This window comes from Lonchura striata, chromosome 1A, assembly GCF_050655825.1.
Source record: "Lonchura striata isolate lonStrDom1 chromosome 1A, ASM5065582v1, whole genome shotgun sequence".
Lineage (NCBI taxonomy): Eukaryota > Metazoa > Chordata > Aves > Passeriformes > Estrildidae > Lonchura > Lonchura striata.
Genome location: NC_140741.1, coordinates 8627027 through 8645024, shown reverse-complemented (window position 1 = coordinate 8645024; position 17998 = coordinate 8627027). Strand labels below are relative to the sequence as shown.

The window sequence follows — 17998 nt, the reverse complement described above, 5'->3', positions numbered from 1 at the left end:
CCTTTTGCTCTATTCCATTTACATGGTGTGAAGGATTCTTATAAACAGTTTAAATTAACACTTTAAATGGTTGTTTGAAGAGTCTTTACTTGCATTTAAAAATGTGATTTGATATGCTGCTGCTTGAATTAATTTTGTTAGATTTAAATTCTTCATTTTTATTTAAAAAGATAAGCAGGCATTTTCAAGTCTGATTGTCCATTCTCATCCTGTTAGGACTAAATACATGAAGAGAGAGAGATATATTTCTAAAAGTAGGGTCCAAATTTTGGTGGAGTTGTGAGGCTCTCAGAAAGTTTTCCAAGATAATACACATATTTACATTATCTGCCTTATTCCTTTGTGTACTTTACAACATTCAGTGGAGGTGCTTTTTTTGTGTATGATTTGAAAGAAACTGAGATTATTTGCAAATTTTTCAGTAATGGGTCAGACCATGAGTAATTCTTTAGTTTTGGAGCTGCACCCTTAAGATTTTGCCATTTGGTAATGCTTTTTCAGTATACATCAAAGGAAATAAGCTTGGATGTTGCATTCCATAAAGGGAATACTACTCAGGATTCAAAGAAACAAAGTAGATGAACATCCTGAGGTCTTGCAAAGCATCAGTGTACAAAAGGTGTCCAGTTCTGATTCCAAATTTCCTTTTTTCCCCTGCCTCTTTCCTGTCATTTACAGTTCTGGCTCCTCCAGCAGGCCACCAGGAGCTGACTCTACACACAAAGTCCCTGTTGTTATGTTGGAGCCGATCAGAATTAAACAGGAGACAAGTGCATCAAACGAGAACTTTGATTTCCCAATTGTTGTCGTGAAGGAAGAGACGGAGGAGGAATCCCGGCCTCGGAATGTAATATTTACAGCTAGAAAGATCTTCTTTCTCTTCAGAGAAAGATACCCTTTTCAGAGGGTATTTTGTATTTATGGGGACTAGAATAATTTACTTGTATTCTGTTGGGAACTGGTTCAGGGGAAAGCTAAAAAGCTGTAAAAGGAAGAGGTGAAATTCAAAATCAAACTAGCCCTACTGCCAACTAAATTAAATGGTGTGATCAGACTGCTTTTATCCATTCAAAAACCTGGGAAGTCCAGGAATAACTTGCAGAGATGAAATTTTGAGGTGCTGCTATTAAGTGTTTCTAGTCATAATGCAGGAATATCCATAAACAAGGTACTAGATTTTTGGGCCATCAGAGATAGATTTTTTATTGGTGGAGCAGTAAATAGTCTTTCATAGCTAATTTCTTGTGTTCATTTGCCTGTTTTATAGAGTGTTAGTAATTTCTGCATGCATGTTGCAAGTTGAATGGCTGCTGGGATGTAAATCTGTTATTCAGGTCAGTTTGCACGTTTTTAGGGTCATGTAAATTCACATAAATACTGTAATCTGACTTCCTTTGTTTCTTCCTGCAGTCCATACTTACTTCCTTGCTGCTGGATACCAGTCACAATTCCACTTCTGAGGAAGCTATGCTAAGAACAGATGCACCAGACAGCACAGATGACCAGCCAGGGGCACTGCAGGAGAGCACATTCCCAGGGAAAACAGGATGGATGGGATCCTCCCACACTGCCGAGGGCAGAAAAGAGGATGATCCCAATGAAGATTGGTGTGCTGTATGTCAAAACGGAGGGAAGCTCCTTTGCTGTGAGAAGTGTCCCAAAGTATTCCATCTTTCTTGTCATGTCCCTACGCTGATGAGCTTTCCAAGGTAATTGACTATTTCAATTCCATCTAAAATTGCACTAAAAGACATTAGACTTGTATTGTGAAACCCAGGGTAAGAAGTTCCAGTCTAAGAGGAAGAGCAGTGGCTTGTTTAAAGTCTTGTATCCAGGAGTTTTACTAGTTGGATAAAATCTGAATTTTCATGAAACTTGAGCTTAATTGTATATTTTTCTACAAAACCTAGTAAAACTCTTACCTTATTTGACAATTAAGCAAGATCACATTTAGGGCATCTTATTAAAACTAGGGCACAGAATTAGTAATGTGTCATAAAATGTTTTAGGAGTGACTGAAAATAGTTAAATTTCTTAATAATAATGACTTAAAAAAAAAAAATTAAGACATGTCTACAGGAAAAATCTGAATTACTATAGTATTGAATACCATACTTCAGTGATAAACATGGCTACATTCCAGGCATGGGATGTGTAGCAACTGACATATTTTATAACAGTCAGTGTTGAAACAAGCATCAGGCTTTCTTGATTGGCTGTTACAAAACCATTGCTCAGTTTCTTGACTTTTAAAGTCAAGTCCTAAGTAGATTATTGTTATAAGCATTACTGGAGTTTTTTCTGGAATTAGTGTCTTTGATTAAAATAAAGGGCATTTGTCAATGCCCCAGCTTGGAAATGCCATGCAATAAGCTTGTTGTTATTAGAGGATAAAAACATTGGTCATAACATGCTCATTGGTTAATGCTTTTATAAGTATTAGCTTTTCTGATTAAATATCAGCATAGTTTACTGGTGTAAAACATTTGGATAGCAACTTAGATTAGCACGTTGATCATCTCTGTGCTACTCTGAACAGGCATACTTCTGGAAGTATATCTTTCTTTTAAATGTCACATAAAATGTCATTTTTATGTGCCACTTGAAACGGCACATAAAAATATCTCTCTTACTTTTTAAACTTCAATTTCCAGGGTTTTTTATTAAAACAATGTTATGTTACAGCTTTATGCCATAAGGAAAACCAGTAAGGTTACAATAAGCATTTAAATTAAGAAATAGTCTTTCTGGAAAGGAAACAAAAAGTAATCTTGAAGTAGGTAGATAACTATGCTTTACAAGATTTTGTTTCTATTAAAATTAAATATTCAATAGCAAGTCTTTAAAATGTTTCATATTTACTGGATCATTCAGTGGAAATTGCGATGATGATGTCTGAGGCCAAGAGAGCCAAAAACCACTTTGGTGGCAGGTGTTCAGGTCTGTAAAGGTGCTTTGTGTTCCTGGGCTCCAGCGCCCAGTCAGGTGAAGTTTCCTCCTGACTTCTGATATATCAGGTTTTGGTTCTCATCTTTGTGGGGTTGATTGCTTTTTTTTTTTTTTCCTCCCTAAGTTTGACAAACAAACTTTAGTCTCTTAGCATTAGTTCCTTCAAACACACAAAATAATTTGTTAGTGTGTCAGCAGTGTCAGTCTGCTCCTTTCATGGTTGCTTTTTGTTCCTGTTTCAGGTGGATAGAGCAATTTCATAGGTTCATAGAGTCACAGGGTGTTTTGGGTTGGAAAGGAATTTTAAGGACCGTCTAATTTGATCCCCCCTGCAATGTTCAGGAACATCTTCAACTAGATCAGGTTGCTCAAAGCCCCATCCAAGGTGGCCTTCAATGTTTCCAGGAACAAGGCATCCACCACCTCTCTGGGGAGCCTGTGTTTTTCACAGTCCTCATTGTGAAAAACTTGTTTGTTGTATCCAGTCTGAATTGACCCTCTTTCAGTTTAAAACAATGTTCCCGTGTAGATTTATAAAGCATTTTTTTGCATTTTTTCCTTCATTCCAACCTGTCACATTCTTCCTGCTTCTTGGATGTTTTAATGCATCAGTCCTCTAGTTTGTTCCTTGTTATCTTGTATCACAAGATCTTTAGGTCATAGCCTGTGTATCTGTCACATTTCTGTAAGGCTAGTCCAGGCAGAGGTGACACTGTCATAAATCACTCTGTGAAGTTAAGACAGCAGAAAGTAAAACTTCTTGAAGCAAAATGCTCATCATTCACCACTGCATGCCAAAACTGGCAGATAGTGAAAATCTTTGGATCAGTCTGAATAGAAAACAGTAAGATTTTCTTTTAAATCTGTGAATTCCTCTGCCTTACTACTGAAATGAAATATAGGGTGCTTCAGAAATCACTTCCCATTTATGATGACTTTATCAAAACATACCTCTGGGTACAGACGTGCAGTTGGTCTCAGAACTGCTTATTGCTGGAGTCTTTCTTGTGTGACGATTCAGCCCTCTGGTGGTCACCTGCAAGTGTGCAGTTCCTCTCTTATAGTAAAAAATAGACTCTTCCTAGTTATTTTCAAAACTCTCAAAGTCATAAATTATGTTCAACAATCAGCAGACATAGCTTGCAGAACTAATTATCTCACGCTGACCTTTAAATCCCCAGTATTGTCGTAAGCAAACTGGTAAAATCATGACTATCTGAACATTTTAGGGAGTGAAATATTTTCAGTTTTACAAAGAATCCTGTCTATGGTAATCTATATAGATTGGTAATGTGCTGTAGATCAAACTTTTAGAGGGCATGTAGTTCTTACCATATAAGACTAACACTTTTCCTTCTGTTCAGTCTATATGACTCCTTCAGTCTCTCTGTGGTTATGGTTGTGCAGGGCTCTTCATAGTGCTATCCTTAAATCCTGTGAATTCAAGTGAAAAAATTCAGTATTGACAAAGGTAGAGTCCATCTGTCTGTCTTTCTGCTAGGACACCATTAATGACACCAGTGCCACTAAAAGGAAACAAAGTTGTAGTAAAGTGTTTTTGCCAGCAGTCTTTTGTACCACCACCAAGAAAACAACAGAGATGCAGAGAAAACCCACCCCACAGACGAGGGATTTACCCAGAAATATGTGGAAAGACTTCTGGCAAAGGAGTGCTCCCTCACTGAGGTCAATGTGTCTGTTTGTCTTTAGTGGAGAGTGGATTTGTACATTCTGTCGAGATCTGTCCAAGCCAGAAGTTGAATATGACTGTGATAAACCCGCTCACAGCTCTGAAAAAAGAAAATTGGAAGACACCGTGGGTTTGGCACCCACAGACCGTAGGGTAAGGACAAAATTATTATTTAAAACTTCGAAGCTGAAACAATTTTTAACTGTCTTAAAAACTTTGTCAGTGTTTACTTGTTTTCAGCTGGCAACTTATGTAAATACACTGAAATTAGTATTTCATTTGGCATCTTATTCTACATGTAGAACCATTTATGGAAGAGTAGCAGAAGGAGACTCCCAGGCTAATGATGTATGACACTGATTATGTGGGCAATTATGATGAGATTTATTTCTGATACAGTATCTAAATATTGCCAAAGCAATGCATAATTTAAGCAGGTCTGAAGTGCTATAACATAGACAGAGTCAGCTGGAAACTCTGCAGGTTTGCAGAAAGCACAGTTGCAAAGCAGCAAAGCACCCATGGAGCTGCATTAGGATTTTATCTCCACCTTTTACTCAGCTGTCCAAACCTGAGTGTTCCCATCCTCGGGCTGGATGTACCCTGCGGGTGTCTCCCTGCAGGGGTGGGATCTACCTGGAAGCTGCCCTGCAGCCTTGGGAGGTCACTTTGCCATTTGGCCCAGTCTCCAGGAGCATTTTGTACCCTTTTGCAGGCCCATGTATACCAAGATCAATCACAACCATCACCACTCCCCCACCCTTGGAATGCATTAATTACGCAAGTATAATTAATTAAGACAGTTTTTCCTGCAATGCAGTTCTCCTCTGTGATCTTGGGACAGATCACATTGCCCATCAATTGTGTGTGTGTGTGGAGAACATACTTTGTCACACGATTCTTTATATGTTCTCTACTTGTATTTTGCATTAAATCTAAGTTATAAACCCTGCAAAGATTCTGATAAGGAATCAGCAAGCATAAAAATCACAGAAGTATTTTTTAGCATCTCTTTCAAGGCTCAATATCCAGTTTAACATATTTGTATACACAAAGAAAAAGGGAGAATACTGAGATCTGTATTTTTTGTAGTTTCTGATTTTGGAATAAGCCATGTAGGATTCCTGAATTACCTGGATATCTATTTTTCTTGGCACAGAAGTGTGAAAGACTGCTGCTATACCTCTACTGTCATGAAATGAGTCCTGCCTTTCAGGATCCAGTTCCTCCTACAGTATGTACCTCACTTCTTTCTATTGTATGTTAGCAGCATATTTGGCATGTTTCTAGTGGCATTCTAAAGTTCATTGTCAGAAGTCAAATTCCACAGACATTCAGCGCATTTAATATGTTTGATTTTATTCAAACTGTCTGAAGGGGAAAATTAAAAGTTGAAGCATTGGGTTGGCAGGGGATTTACAAGTAAAGTTCCACAATAACTGATTTTACTTAATACTTCAAAAATAGTTTTAAAAAGTAAGTTCTAACACTGCTAACTTCATATCCTGAGTTACATCACTGAGAAGGTACATTGGGATATATCTTGCAGTTTTAAACATTACATGATTTTGAGAATTGGGGTACTCCGTAGTACTAATACAAAATTGAATCTCTTGCTGACTTGAAATTTGTCAGTTTAAAATGGTAAACAGTACTTGGGTGCAATAGAAGTCCAAGGCTATAAAGATCAGATGAAAAGATGTTCTTCATGACAAGGCAGTGGGCAAGACAAGTCAATGGGGAAAGAGTTCATCAAAAAGCTGTATGTTCCTATGCAGCCTTTACTCCATTTGAATGAGTTTACTAATAAGAAGTGGCACAAGAGATTGATTATTCATATTATGGTCATGCATTACTAAATTCAGGTACTAAAAACATTAATCCAGTTAGGAGAAAGTAGGAAAAAATACAAATATACTGGGTTTTGTTCTTATTTACTTTCTTATTCTTTCTAAAGAACAAAAAATCTTAATCCTACAGCTACAGTTCGGGTATGAAAACCATTGATATCTCTGAAATTTGCCACCATTTCAAAGGACTTATTTCATATGGTGGTCCTGAGAATTAAACTTAATAAATAGCTTATTTGACTACACCTAAAATAACATCCAAACCAACTCATTTTCTCTATTATATGTAGCTAGTGGAGGTTTTATGTGCTTCTCTTTGATTTTAAAATAGGCATTGGAAAGAGTATATTTTAGCCAACAAATTGTCATACATCACTGTTATTCCAGAAACTGTCTGCATGTATGCTAAAGTGCAATTCTTCAATCTTTTGAGTTGTACTTTGATGATGATACTAAATCTTGCCTACTCCCTCAAATCTAAAGACTTATGAAACAATAAATTATGACCATTATTGCATTTTGGATTTTTTTTTTACCCACTTAGGTCCCTGATTACTACAAAATAATCAAGAAACCCATGGACTTGTCAACCATCAAGAAAAGACTTGAAGTGACCAATTCATTCTACACAAAGCCAGAAGATTTTGTGGCTGATTTCAGATTGATTTTCCAAAACTGTGCTGAATTTAATGAGGTTAGAAAAGTACATATTTTATCAGCTTTGTTGGCTTAGTTGCTTTCAGTATAACCGTAATGGGGGTACAGCTTATAACACAAGAATTTATTGTATTAAACTTACTTGATGATGAGACTGCAGTGAAAACAGATTAGATTTAACACTGCTGTGTCTGAGATAACTCTGCAGTGGACATCTCTCCATAGAAGGGAGGAGGATGGTAACAAGCACAGCTGAATGGCCTGACAGCAGCTAAAGACAAGGACAATTTTTTATCATATAGGTTAATGGTGAGCATTATGATCTAAAAATTGGTTTTGTCCTGCTTGTGTCAGATCTTAAATTCAGTGGGGTTTCCATTCTGGGAGCTCTGTACTCACTCTAAGGATTTCAATAATTTGTTATTATCCCCTAGTGTACATAAGGGAACATGTGGTGAAATAGGGATGCAGGTTCTGAGTGTACCACAAAATGAGAGTTACAGTGGGAATAAAGGCTGCTCCAACTGGCCTCCATGGGGTTCTCATCCAGTCACCCTTGAGAGCAAGGACTTACTCCTACACTGGTGGTACCAGCTTCAGGGAACTGGTAGCTGTGGTGGCTGCGGATGACTTTAGGACTGCTCAGTCTTCCATGTTACAGTCATTGTCTACCAAGTAATATTTTCAGTGTTACTAAAAAAACCTGTAAGCTAGAGAAGTTTCTAACACCGTGAGGCCATATCTGTTGCACAGCACAACTCTGACCCCAGTCAGGATTTAAGAGTTCTTAGAACCTTTATACAGCTTTGAGTTCCCAGGCAGTGTGGCTTTTGTGGTCAACTGCCAGAGAAAAAAAACTCATAGGTGGCCCTCGCTGTGTATTTTTGTGCTCTTTGGGGCCCTGTGCTCCATAGCCATTCTTATTGATGAGTGATTTTTTTTGTAGTTGGTACCTAGAAGACCTAATGCAATCTAAGCACAAAGCTATTTCACGATGCACTGATGTTGTTAATTCACCCAACAGCCTGACTCAGAAGTGGCTGATGCTGGCATGAAACTCGAAGCCTACTTTGAAGATCTTCTAAGGAACCTTTATCCTGACAGAAAGTTCCCTGTACAGCCAAACAGCCAGAGTGAAAAAGATAATCCAGAATTTACCGAAGACTCGGACGATGACTTTGTACAGCCCCGGAAAAAACGCCTCAAAGGAGAAGAGCGTCAGTTGCTTAAATGAGCCACATGTGTTACTACAGAAAGTTTTTTAAAAACTGAGAATATTTATCACAGGTATCACTGTTTGGATTTGTAAGTTTGTGACTATTTACTAGACTTTCTACCCCCTGTCTGAAACAAATCTAATGGAGATTAAGGCATGTGAAGAGCTTCTCTGAAATTCAAACTTTTCATCGCTTTTCTGGAGCACCTCAGAAATTGCTGTTTGCGTGGGGTGACAGCTGTTTAACTTTGCTTTGAAGAAGTTTGTACGGAATTGAACACAACATGAGTTCAACATGTGGCTTTCTGAGTTTAAAGGAAATGTAATCTCACCAGACTTTTAATTTTACCAAAGGCATGTAGCTGGCCATAATTTGATCTCTCTGTACTGTATTTAATACAAGCCATGAAAAAAGATGATGTAATGTTATTGTCCTGCAGTACTGGTTGGTATGAGAGTGTAGTTGCCCCCAAAGAAGTTACTGAAAAATTTCAAATGTAAGGGAGAGGATATTAAAAATAACTTAAAACAAACAAACAAACAAAAAAAAAAAACAAAGATGAATTTGTGTGAGTTTATAGTGGAGGAAGGACAGAATATTTTGATTTGCACCATTTTTCTCACCACCAGCAGGAAACAATGGTATTTCTATACCTATTTTGTTCAACAGGTGTCTCAAATGTGATGTACCTCTGTTTAATGAAGTTGGTGGGAAAGTCTTAAGTGGAAAAATGTTTGTTTGCAAAACCAGTCATTTTTGTGAATTTTTAAAGAGGGGAGAAAAAGCATCCTGTCTGCAATCTCTTGTTCTTTTCCCATGCTTCTAATTATGTCACAACGCAAACAGTATTCCCTTGGGAGTACACAAATTTGTAGAGAAGGATACTGTTCTTCAGCTTTCCATCTGTCCCTGATCACCAGAAAATGAGGATGAATTACCTTATTTTATTCCATCTACTTTCCAGGAGCTCTGACAATAACCTTGGGATTGCTTCTGCCCTTGGAGCACACCACCAGTGGGACCCGTGAAAGTTTTCCATCAGTTCAGTGGTTCCAGCTGGCTCCCTGAAAAACTCCAAATTTCATCCAAACAAAATTTCATCCTACTCTAACCTTTTATTTAAAGGCCTCTCTGAGGGCATTGCTTGGGGTTTCATTTCTGGGGGGAAGATTCCCTTGGCTTTAATGCTGCTGAGGAATGATGTCCCCAGGCTGGAAGGGAAGGGGTTTGGGGGGCTGGGACACACCTGGGGGTGTGCAGGAGCTCCGGGAGGTCGGCACCGGGAATTGCTGCCTGAGCCCCTCCTCCAACACATCGCGCTGACATTCCCAGGCAAGGCCAGCTGTTCCAGCTGTTCCTCGGTAATTCTGGGCTGTGGGTGGGGTCTGTCCGGGCTGCAGCAGCTCCGGAGCCTGTTGGAGCAGCCCCTGGCCGAGGAGCCGCAGGCAGCCCTTGATCCACGTCCATCCCAGCGCCCATCCCCGGGATGTGGGTGTGGCACGCTGCCTGCCACGGGCAGGACACTGAGGCACAGCTCCTTCCCTGCAAACACCAGGGCAGGAGGTGCTGGGTCCCTTCCTGGGGCTCCTGGCCTCCTATGCCCCGCATTCCCAGCCAGCTGGGACCCACTGAGGAAGCACCAAGGAACGTTCCTGGCAGGGAGGGGGAGTCACCAAGGGCTCCGTGCAGCTCTGGGCCAGAAAAGTGGCCTCAGCCTCAGCACCTGCAGTGATTTTGGGCTGTGAACACTCACCTGCAGGAAACAACCCTCTGCAGGTGCAACCAGCCCTGACACTCTGCTGAAGAACTCTGCCCATGGACCAAGTGAACCCTCAGGACTTGTCCTGCTCATTTCTCCTTGGAAAGGGACATGGAATGATCACCTTTACAGCTGTTGGGTAAATCCTGGAAAGGGCAGGAAACCAAGGTTATTGAAGAGTCTTGTGCTGTCCTGTGAGACACCAGCCCCTCCTGCTCTAGAGCCAGTCTAGGGGCTGGTGTGAAAGCCTTCCTCCCTCCAGCTGCACCCCCTCCCCGGGACCCTCTCCTCTGGACTGGGGCCCGAGGGGGGGGGGGGGAGGTCCAGGAGGGGAGGGCCGCTCGTGTGTTTTTTATGTCTGTTCACGCCGCAGAGCGACATGACCCCCTCTGCTGCCCCCGCCCCCCCGGGCTCCGGTCTGGAGGAGGGGAAAACTCTTGGGATCAGGCAGTGTCCCAAAGAGCTGGCGGTGCCCAGCATTCCTGGCTGGAATTTGGGAATCCCAGCAGAGCCCTTCCATAGTGTCCCCATGGAGCTGACACTGTCCAGCATCCCTGTCCAGGGTTTGGGGGTTCCAGCACAGCCCCCCAGCCACTGCTTCCTCCAGTCCCCTTTAACCAGGATCATTTTTTGGGCTGGGGGCACCCAAACCCAGCAGAATTTGCTTTCACCAGCTTTGGGGGATCTCCCCTCCTCACAGAATTCCTGCTCCCAAATCCCAGCCTGAGGCTCAGCTCCCCGTCCCCTCAATCCCTCTGAGGAACTGGACTTGGATTCCCAATCCAGCAGGGCAGGAATGCTGTTTCTCCTCACTGTGTATCCTGATTGCATGAATTGCTTAAGGAATAATTCAAAGAAATTCCGAGAATGAAGAGACCAAGGAAGAGCTGCCAGCTCCAACCAAGGGCTGCTCAAACCCCTTCTCAATTATTTGCTTTAATTAACCAATGCAAATGAACCAGTCCAGACCACATGGATACAGCTTTATTCTTTTTAATGAAATTATAAACACTGCAGAATATAAATGAACACTTTTAACCTCAAAACTCTTCTAGGAGATAGGGCAGGGGTGCATTGCACCCCCAAAGTGAGGATTGGGAGAACCGGGAGAAAAGAAAATGCAGCCTGAGATTCCTGGGAGATTGGTGCAGCTTCTGCCAGCCAGAACAATCCTGGGTCTGAGCACACCTGCGGGATGTCAGCAATGTCCTCCTGGGCCTTTTTATTAAAAGCACATTTCCACAGAGAATCAATGAAATGCAGAAAAATAAATGGAAACGGAAAGGAGCAGCTCCCCCAGCCCATCAGGCTGCAGCATCCAAAAGAAAATGAACAAAAGATTATGGATTAGGGATTGGGGGGACCACCCCAAATCCCGAATTCCCCATGTGGAATACCACTCTGCTTTGCTCTGTAAATCACCGCTTCTCTCGCTGGACAAACCCTTCAGCTTTGCTTCCAATCCAGCGAGTTCCCAGCTGTGGCCGCCAGGATTCTCCGCAGCTTGTCCGGGCGGGATGCAGGGGGAGCGGCAGGGAATTGCCGTGGGAGCTGCCCAGGAGCTCCCGGTCCTGCCCTGTGCCTGCAGCCCAGCGGGAATCTCTGCCCACCGCTCCCAGGCTGAGCCCACAGCTCCCTGCGCCGCTGCCCCGGGAGCGTCCCTGCGGTGCCAGCGGGAACGGAGCCTCTCCGGGACACGGACCGAGCATCCCGGGGACAAAAGGAGTTCTCAGCCTCCAGCCTGGCCCAGCAACTGTGCCTGGTGGTCGCTGGGAAAGCCCCGGCAGAGGCCAACTTGTCCAGAGGCCATTCCTGCAAAATCAGGGGGAAACAGGGATGAACCTTGGAGCTCCCGAAGTTATCCAGGAGCTTTGCCAAAAGACTGGAAGAAAAACTCACATCCCCAGCAGAGCTAAAACCAGAGGGGAAAATGCAGCCCGAGGTGATGAAAAGAGAAGGGAATGATTGGAAGCATTTGAAATGGGTAAAAGGAAATGGCCTGAGGCGATCCCAGGGGAGGTTTAGGCTGGATATTGGGAAGTCTCACAGGGGAAAGGCTGTCCAGCCCTGGCACAGCGCTCAGGGCACTGGAGGGATTTAAAGCCGCGTGGATGTGGCATTTGGGGACGTGGGACAGTGGTGGCCTCAGCAGCACTGGGGAACGGTTGGGCACCGAGATCTCACAGGGCTCCTCCAACCTGAAGGATTCCATGATTCCAAGGACACCCTGAACCAGCACAGACACACCTATGCTTGCTGCAAGCATCATTTCCCTTCCTCTCCTTCGCTTGGCTGCCAAATATTCCCTGGCTACAGGGAACACAGGAACAGTCCTTGCTGTGGGAGAGGCCAGCAGGATTAGATCAATTCCCTTCAGAAAGAGCTGACAGGATCCAGCCAGTCCTGTCCCAGCTGCTTGGGAAGCTCCCAGCCCCTTCCAGCAGCAAGAGAGGGAAATCACCTCGTGCCGAGGGACAGTGACACGAGAGCTGTGGGGAGAGAGCGGCAGAGACGGGAGAGGAACAACACCAGAGCTTTCCAAAGGGAGCACCTGCCTGATCAACCTCCAGGACCTGTGGAAAACATTTCCAGCTGAGCTGTGAGTCCATCTGCTCCTGTCTTCCACTCACTGAACTTTCAGCCATGGCCAGGAGCTGCTCTGGATGGAAGGTCCCCTTTGTGTCCATGGATGTGGCTTTTCACTCACTGCCCCTGTGGTCTATGGAGAGCCAAAGGGGAAGAAAAGGATTGAACAGGGAATAAAGTATCCATAAATACAGCAGATATGGCCACATGCCCTCACTGAGGTCATGTAACAAATAGTATCCCAAGCTATTGTGATTCAAGTCCCTTTTAGCTGGGAAAAGCAAGAAACATTCCTGGTCCCCATCTCTGACTCCTTCCCTTTGCAGTACCTGTCACCCTGGAGTGCCAGGACAACGGGAAATGGCTTCCCACTGACACAGGGCAGGGATAGATGGCATCTTGGGAAGAAATTGTTCCCTGTGAGGGTGCTGAGCCCCTGGCACAGGGTGCCTAGAGAAGCTGTGGCTGCCCCTGGATCCCTGGCAGTGTCCAAGGCCAGGCTGGACGGGGCTTGGAGCAAGCTGGGAGAGTGGAAGGTGTCCCTGTGGAACTGGATGGGCTTTAAGGTCCCTTCCCATCCAAACCATTCTAGGATTCCATGATTCTACACAAGAGGACCGGTGCTCAGCTTTGAGCTGGGAAGTTTAGTTTGATCATTTAGTTGACTCCCTAAGTCCAAGCCACTAATGTTTTAGGGAATAGCAACCTCTAGACAGTAACAAACACTTAAAATGTCAAGGGAGGTCCCCAAATTAGCAAATAGCCCAAGGCTGTGGTGTCTGATTATTGGATTGCAATGAGGTGAACCACCCACCTGACCAGTGACTGCCAGGTTGGGACACTGCTGTGTCATCCCAGTGTGGAATTCCCCAAATAACTCTGTTAAGGATCCTGTTTCTATTTCTCCTGAAGGGAAAATTATAATAATAATTATTAATAAAAATTAAAAGGCCACATGTTATAAACATGTATCCATGAGGCTCTCTGACCTACAAAATATTACGTGTATAGAGACTCAGTTAAACACTGAATTTGGCTGAAAGTTTCAAAACTAAGAGGGAAAACTGCTTTTCACCCTGAGATTTGCTCATGCTGTGTGTAAGAAGTCCAGATGTGTTTCTGGAGATGCTGAAGAGCTGAAATTACTTATTTTCATTTTTGGATTACCAGAGGAATGGGGAGATGGTGATGCCTGGTTTTGTTTTCCCTAAACATATCACAGACATAAAAATCCAGAAACATCCAAAAATGGACAGCTCTGAGTCTTGCATCATGTCTAAAAAGGTTAAAAAGTATTTCTGCAGCTTTTAAAATAAAAACAATTATTCAGGAGCAGTTTTAGAGGTTTTTAATCCAACCAAGACTTGTCCTATGTGGTTCCATGCAAAGATCAAGCTCATGGGAAAATCCCACCCAATAAGTGAGCTTAAGCAGGAAAGAGCAATAATAAAATGCTGACCTCGAAGCAGCTTTTCCATCTCTTTGGAGCCAGTGGTGATATGGATGATCTCTGACCACTGCAGGTGGAATTCTGTGCTGTAGTGAAACCCTGGAAGCCAGTTTGGCTGCCTCAGCCTGTGGGAAAACTCAAGTGAGCAGTTGCAGGAGAGCTCATGCCATTCATTAACCCGCAGTAATTAATATTTCCTGCCTTGTGGAGAGGTGCCTGTATCATTCCATGCACATTTCATAGACCTCACAAGAGTTGGTACCTCTGAATAGAACTGAAATTCTGCTCCAAGGAAAAGCTCCAACATCCTTTTTGTGTGTTTTATGGAAATATCCTCCCCTTCAGCTCAATCCTGTGCTGGTGCATTTTACCTTTTCCTGTGACAAGTCATGTGACACCTCCAATCACCTCTACTCCCCTTTGGAGATCTTCAAAAATTCACCACACTGCTTTCAGCCAGCAGAAATAAACCTGTGGAATATCTTGGGTTAAAGCTCCAGAACATCCTTATCGGAATTTTGTCAGCTTTGGTTTCACTGATGCCTTTAATGTTCAGCAGCTCCTTCTCTGTTCCAAAAGCCACGGCCTCCACTGTGTGAAATCCAGCTTCTTCCAGCCTTTCCCCATCACTGGAATTGATGCCACATTGCTGGGGGGGGGGGGGGAAGGACACCTGTTAGTGTTTTCGGATTGTTTGGGGTTTTTTTCCCAGAACACAAGTAAGAATTTATCAAAGAAGTTTGCATAGTCACCTTGTTTTAAAGGAAAAGACTTAGTTTTCTCCTGTTCAGAAAAATCACTCTATGAAAAGCCAGTGTCCATAAAGGAGACAGAGAAGTCCTGCCACTTTATTTATTAAAAACCCTTCAAGCTAGGCTGTTTTCCATGGCTTTCTGTTCTAATCTAAAGGATTTATAACCTTTACTACAAAAGAGTTCAAACCCATAGCAAAATACATAGAATCCAATTATATCAGCAAAATAACTTATTTTTCTCATGCACCCCATCAGAGGTCCTGGTGGAACCATCAAGTGGTACAGATGCAGGGAAAGAATTAGGATCATTTCTCCAATTCCAGTGTTCTTGGTGAGGCTGGGAAAAATAAGGAGAATTTAGTTTACATGAGAAGACTGGAGTCTGTTTTAGTGACTGGCAGACAACACTTGAAGGGAAACATTTTCATCTGCCTCAGCATAGGCAAACCACAAACAGCAGGATGGAATCTTGGAACAAAAATTATCAGGTGATTTTTCCCAAGGTGACATCTCCCCAGACAGCAGCCAGTGTAAGCACAGCTCACAGGAGAGATCTCTCTTCTCCTGGGATAGATATTTTCACTGTTTCCCTGCCTTTCACATCCTCAACAGCAAATTTTCCTTATGGGTAACATGTAAGAAAAGAAAAATTCCATGTGAATTGTTTACTTGCCAGGATGACAGCCTTGGGACAGACATTTTCCCTGCTGTGCTCCTACTCTTTTCAGTGTACCCTGAACAAGTTTTCCAGCCAGGAGACCCCAAATGGGCACCAAGAGCCACCCCTCAGTACTGGAGATATTTACACCTCAGCTCTTGGCTGCAGACAAGTGTCCTGAAAGCTCCAGCAGGAGCACAGCCTTCAGCACAGGTCCTTTTGCACAGTCCAGGTGCACACAAAGCACACACTCAGACTCCTCCCTCCAGACTCAGTCACCTTCTGGGTGCCACAAAAAGAATTCCAACCTAAATGGGATTTCCTCCCACTCCAGGCCTTCAGGGCACTGCTGGACAAGGGCAGTGCTCCCTCCCTGGCATGCTGGATTCAGTTTGACTGCTGAAATTACTGCTGAAATATTACACATACAGCAAACCCTTTTTGAATTAAAAAGATAACACTTCCCTCGGCTGGAGAATGGAAAAAAAAAAAAGTGAGATCTGCTAAATTTCCCTAAGCCAGGCAACACAATTCAAGACAAACAAAAAAGTCTTTTCAGTCTGGGTCAAAAAGAACCTTTCATTCCACCCTTTTCATCATTTCAACAAACAAAATTCATTTTGTCTGTCTTCAAACAAAAAGCCAAATCAGCTTTGAGAACTGTATATTCTGGTGTCCCAAGCTACCATATTGATGCATTTCTCTTCCCAATACGTATCAGAATAGAAACATCCAAACTCACTTTTCCTGCAGAATTCTGTGTCAGCAGCTCAGCACTGCCTGATGAAAACCCCACCGATTTCCAGTCGGTTCTGCCTGCTTGGATTTTCAATTCCCTACCCTGGCATCTGGGGCAGTTGTTCGCACTGGGCAGGACAGGGATCACACCACGGGAGCCTTTGGGTGCTGCTGTGCCAGCTCTAAAGCAGCATTTCCTTCCTTCTTCCCATGCTTCCAGAGCTGCCTGACAGCCCGGGAATGCCCCTGGCCAAACCCCACAGCTCTGGCTTGCTGGCTTCTTCCCAGCCCTAAGGGATTTCACAGAAACAAGGGCTGAAAGCCTTCCTGGGAAGGAGGAAGAACATTTAAGCGTGTCTAAGCAATCCCTCAGCTCTATCCCTTTCTCTCCCTTCCTTTTGCTTATCTCCTTCATGTGGTCCCACAGAATTCCCAGTGAACAGGGGATCCACGGCCCTCCCTCCCCCTGCAGGACAGCACACCCGGAATGCTCAAAAACCCTCAGCTCTGCTGCTTCAAGGGCTTTCACACGCAGGGAACTGAGCGCTCCCAGATACAAACACCGCATTTGGGACAAATCTGATGAAGAGTTGATTTGGCTGCCAGTTCTACGGCTGCTTACACACACACAAACACACACACACACACACACACGGCTGCTGCCAGTTGTCATTCCAGCAGCTCCCGGGGACAGGAACACCCCCACAGCTCCCACCCCCTCATTCCGAGTTTCCCCAGGGAGCTGCTGCCAGGGGAATTCTCCCTGCCCGGCCAACCCTGCCTGCAGCCCCGGCCGCCGCCCTCACCTCTGAGAGGAGCCGCATCCTGCTGCTGCTCCCGGCAACGCTGGCCCACGGTGCGCGTCCCACAGCCCATGTCCCCATCCCGTGTCCCACAGCGGGAAACGCCGCGGAAAACTCCGCTGAAAGCACCGGGTCGGGGCGCGGATCGCGTTGAGGCAGCCGAAGACAAACAGCCGCCATTTTTCCTACTCAAGGCGCATGCGCGCGATGCCGCCATCTTTGGAAGGTCAATAGGTAGCGTGCCAAACCGCTATCTTTGCTGTGGTACATTTAAGGCCCCCCCCCGCTCCTCACAGAGGCGTCTGTTTTTTGGGTGCCTGGAATTCCCAAGTCGACCCAGCTCTTTTCGCGGTGTTTCCTGGTGCGGGGACACGGGCTGTCGGGTCAGCGGCGGCGGGAGCTGCGCGAACGGCAGCAGGCAGACACAGGAACGCCGCTGTCCCTGTCCTGCCGCATCCGCCATTTTGAGTGTGGCTCAACACGGCGACCGGCCGTGTGGTGGTGGCGTTTCCGCCATCTTGGGAGTGGCTGGCGGCAGCGTCCGTGTCGCGCCGCCATGTTGAGAGCGGCTCACGGGCTGTGCGCCCGCCCGGCGTCCCCGGTACCGGCGGCACGGCTGCCATTCTATCGCCGCGGCCCCGCTCGTGGCCCTGGCTGTTCGCACTCCTAACTCTACTTTACTCTGATTTCCAGACATCGCCTCGCTCCGTCCCGGCTCTTGCCTTTCCCATGCTCGGCAGCTACGGAGGCCGCCGGTGTCCCGTGGCACACAGCAAGGGACACAGGGACAGCAGGGACAGCAGGGGACAGCAGGGGATAGCAAGGATAGCAGGGGATAGGAGGGGATAGCAGGGACAGCAGTGCCGGTCTCAGCCGCCAGGCGGCA

The 17998-nt window shown here is 44.6% G+C and overlaps 2 protein-coding genes across 9 annotated transcripts in view; one reads left to right on the top strand and one right to left on the bottom strand.

Moving 5' to 3' along the window:
- TRIM24 (tripartite motif containing 24) overlaps positions 1 to 9150 on the top strand; it is a 168039-nt gene extending 158889 nt beyond the window's left edge. For all 8 annotated transcript variants that reach the window (XM_085568664.1, XM_085568661.1, XM_085568663.1 and 5 more), the window contains 6 exons: positions 679 to 847; positions 1411 to 1709; positions 4660 to 4792; positions 5799 to 5873; positions 7034 to 7183; positions 8171 to 9150. In XM_085568664.1, the coding sequence (XP_085424790.1) occupies positions 679 to 847; positions 1411 to 1709; positions 4660 to 4792; positions 5799 to 5873; positions 7034 to 7183; positions 8171 to 8380 (1036 nt within the window). In that variant the 3' untranslated portion in view covers positions 8381 to 9150. The remainder of the gene's footprint in view (positions 1 to 678; positions 848 to 1410; positions 1710 to 4659; positions 4793 to 5798; positions 5874 to 7033; positions 7184 to 8170) is intronic.
- Positions 9151 to 11099: 1949 nt separating this feature from the next.
- On the bottom strand, positions 11100 to 17303 carry LOC110479031 (DNA repair protein RAD51 homolog 1-like). Its single transcript, XM_085568665.1, has 5 exons — positions 17116 to 17303; positions 14676 to 14807; positions 14168 to 14231; positions 13523 to 13614; positions 11100 to 12841 (listed from the first exon to the last, which is right to left on the bottom strand). The coding sequence occupies exons 1-5, from the start codon at positions 17290 to 17292 to the stop codon at positions 12749 to 12751; spliced, it is 558 nt and encodes a 185-aa protein (XP_085424791.1). The 5' UTR covers positions 17293 to 17303; the 3' UTR covers positions 11100 to 12748.
- Positions 17304 to 17998: the final 695 nt, after the last annotated feature.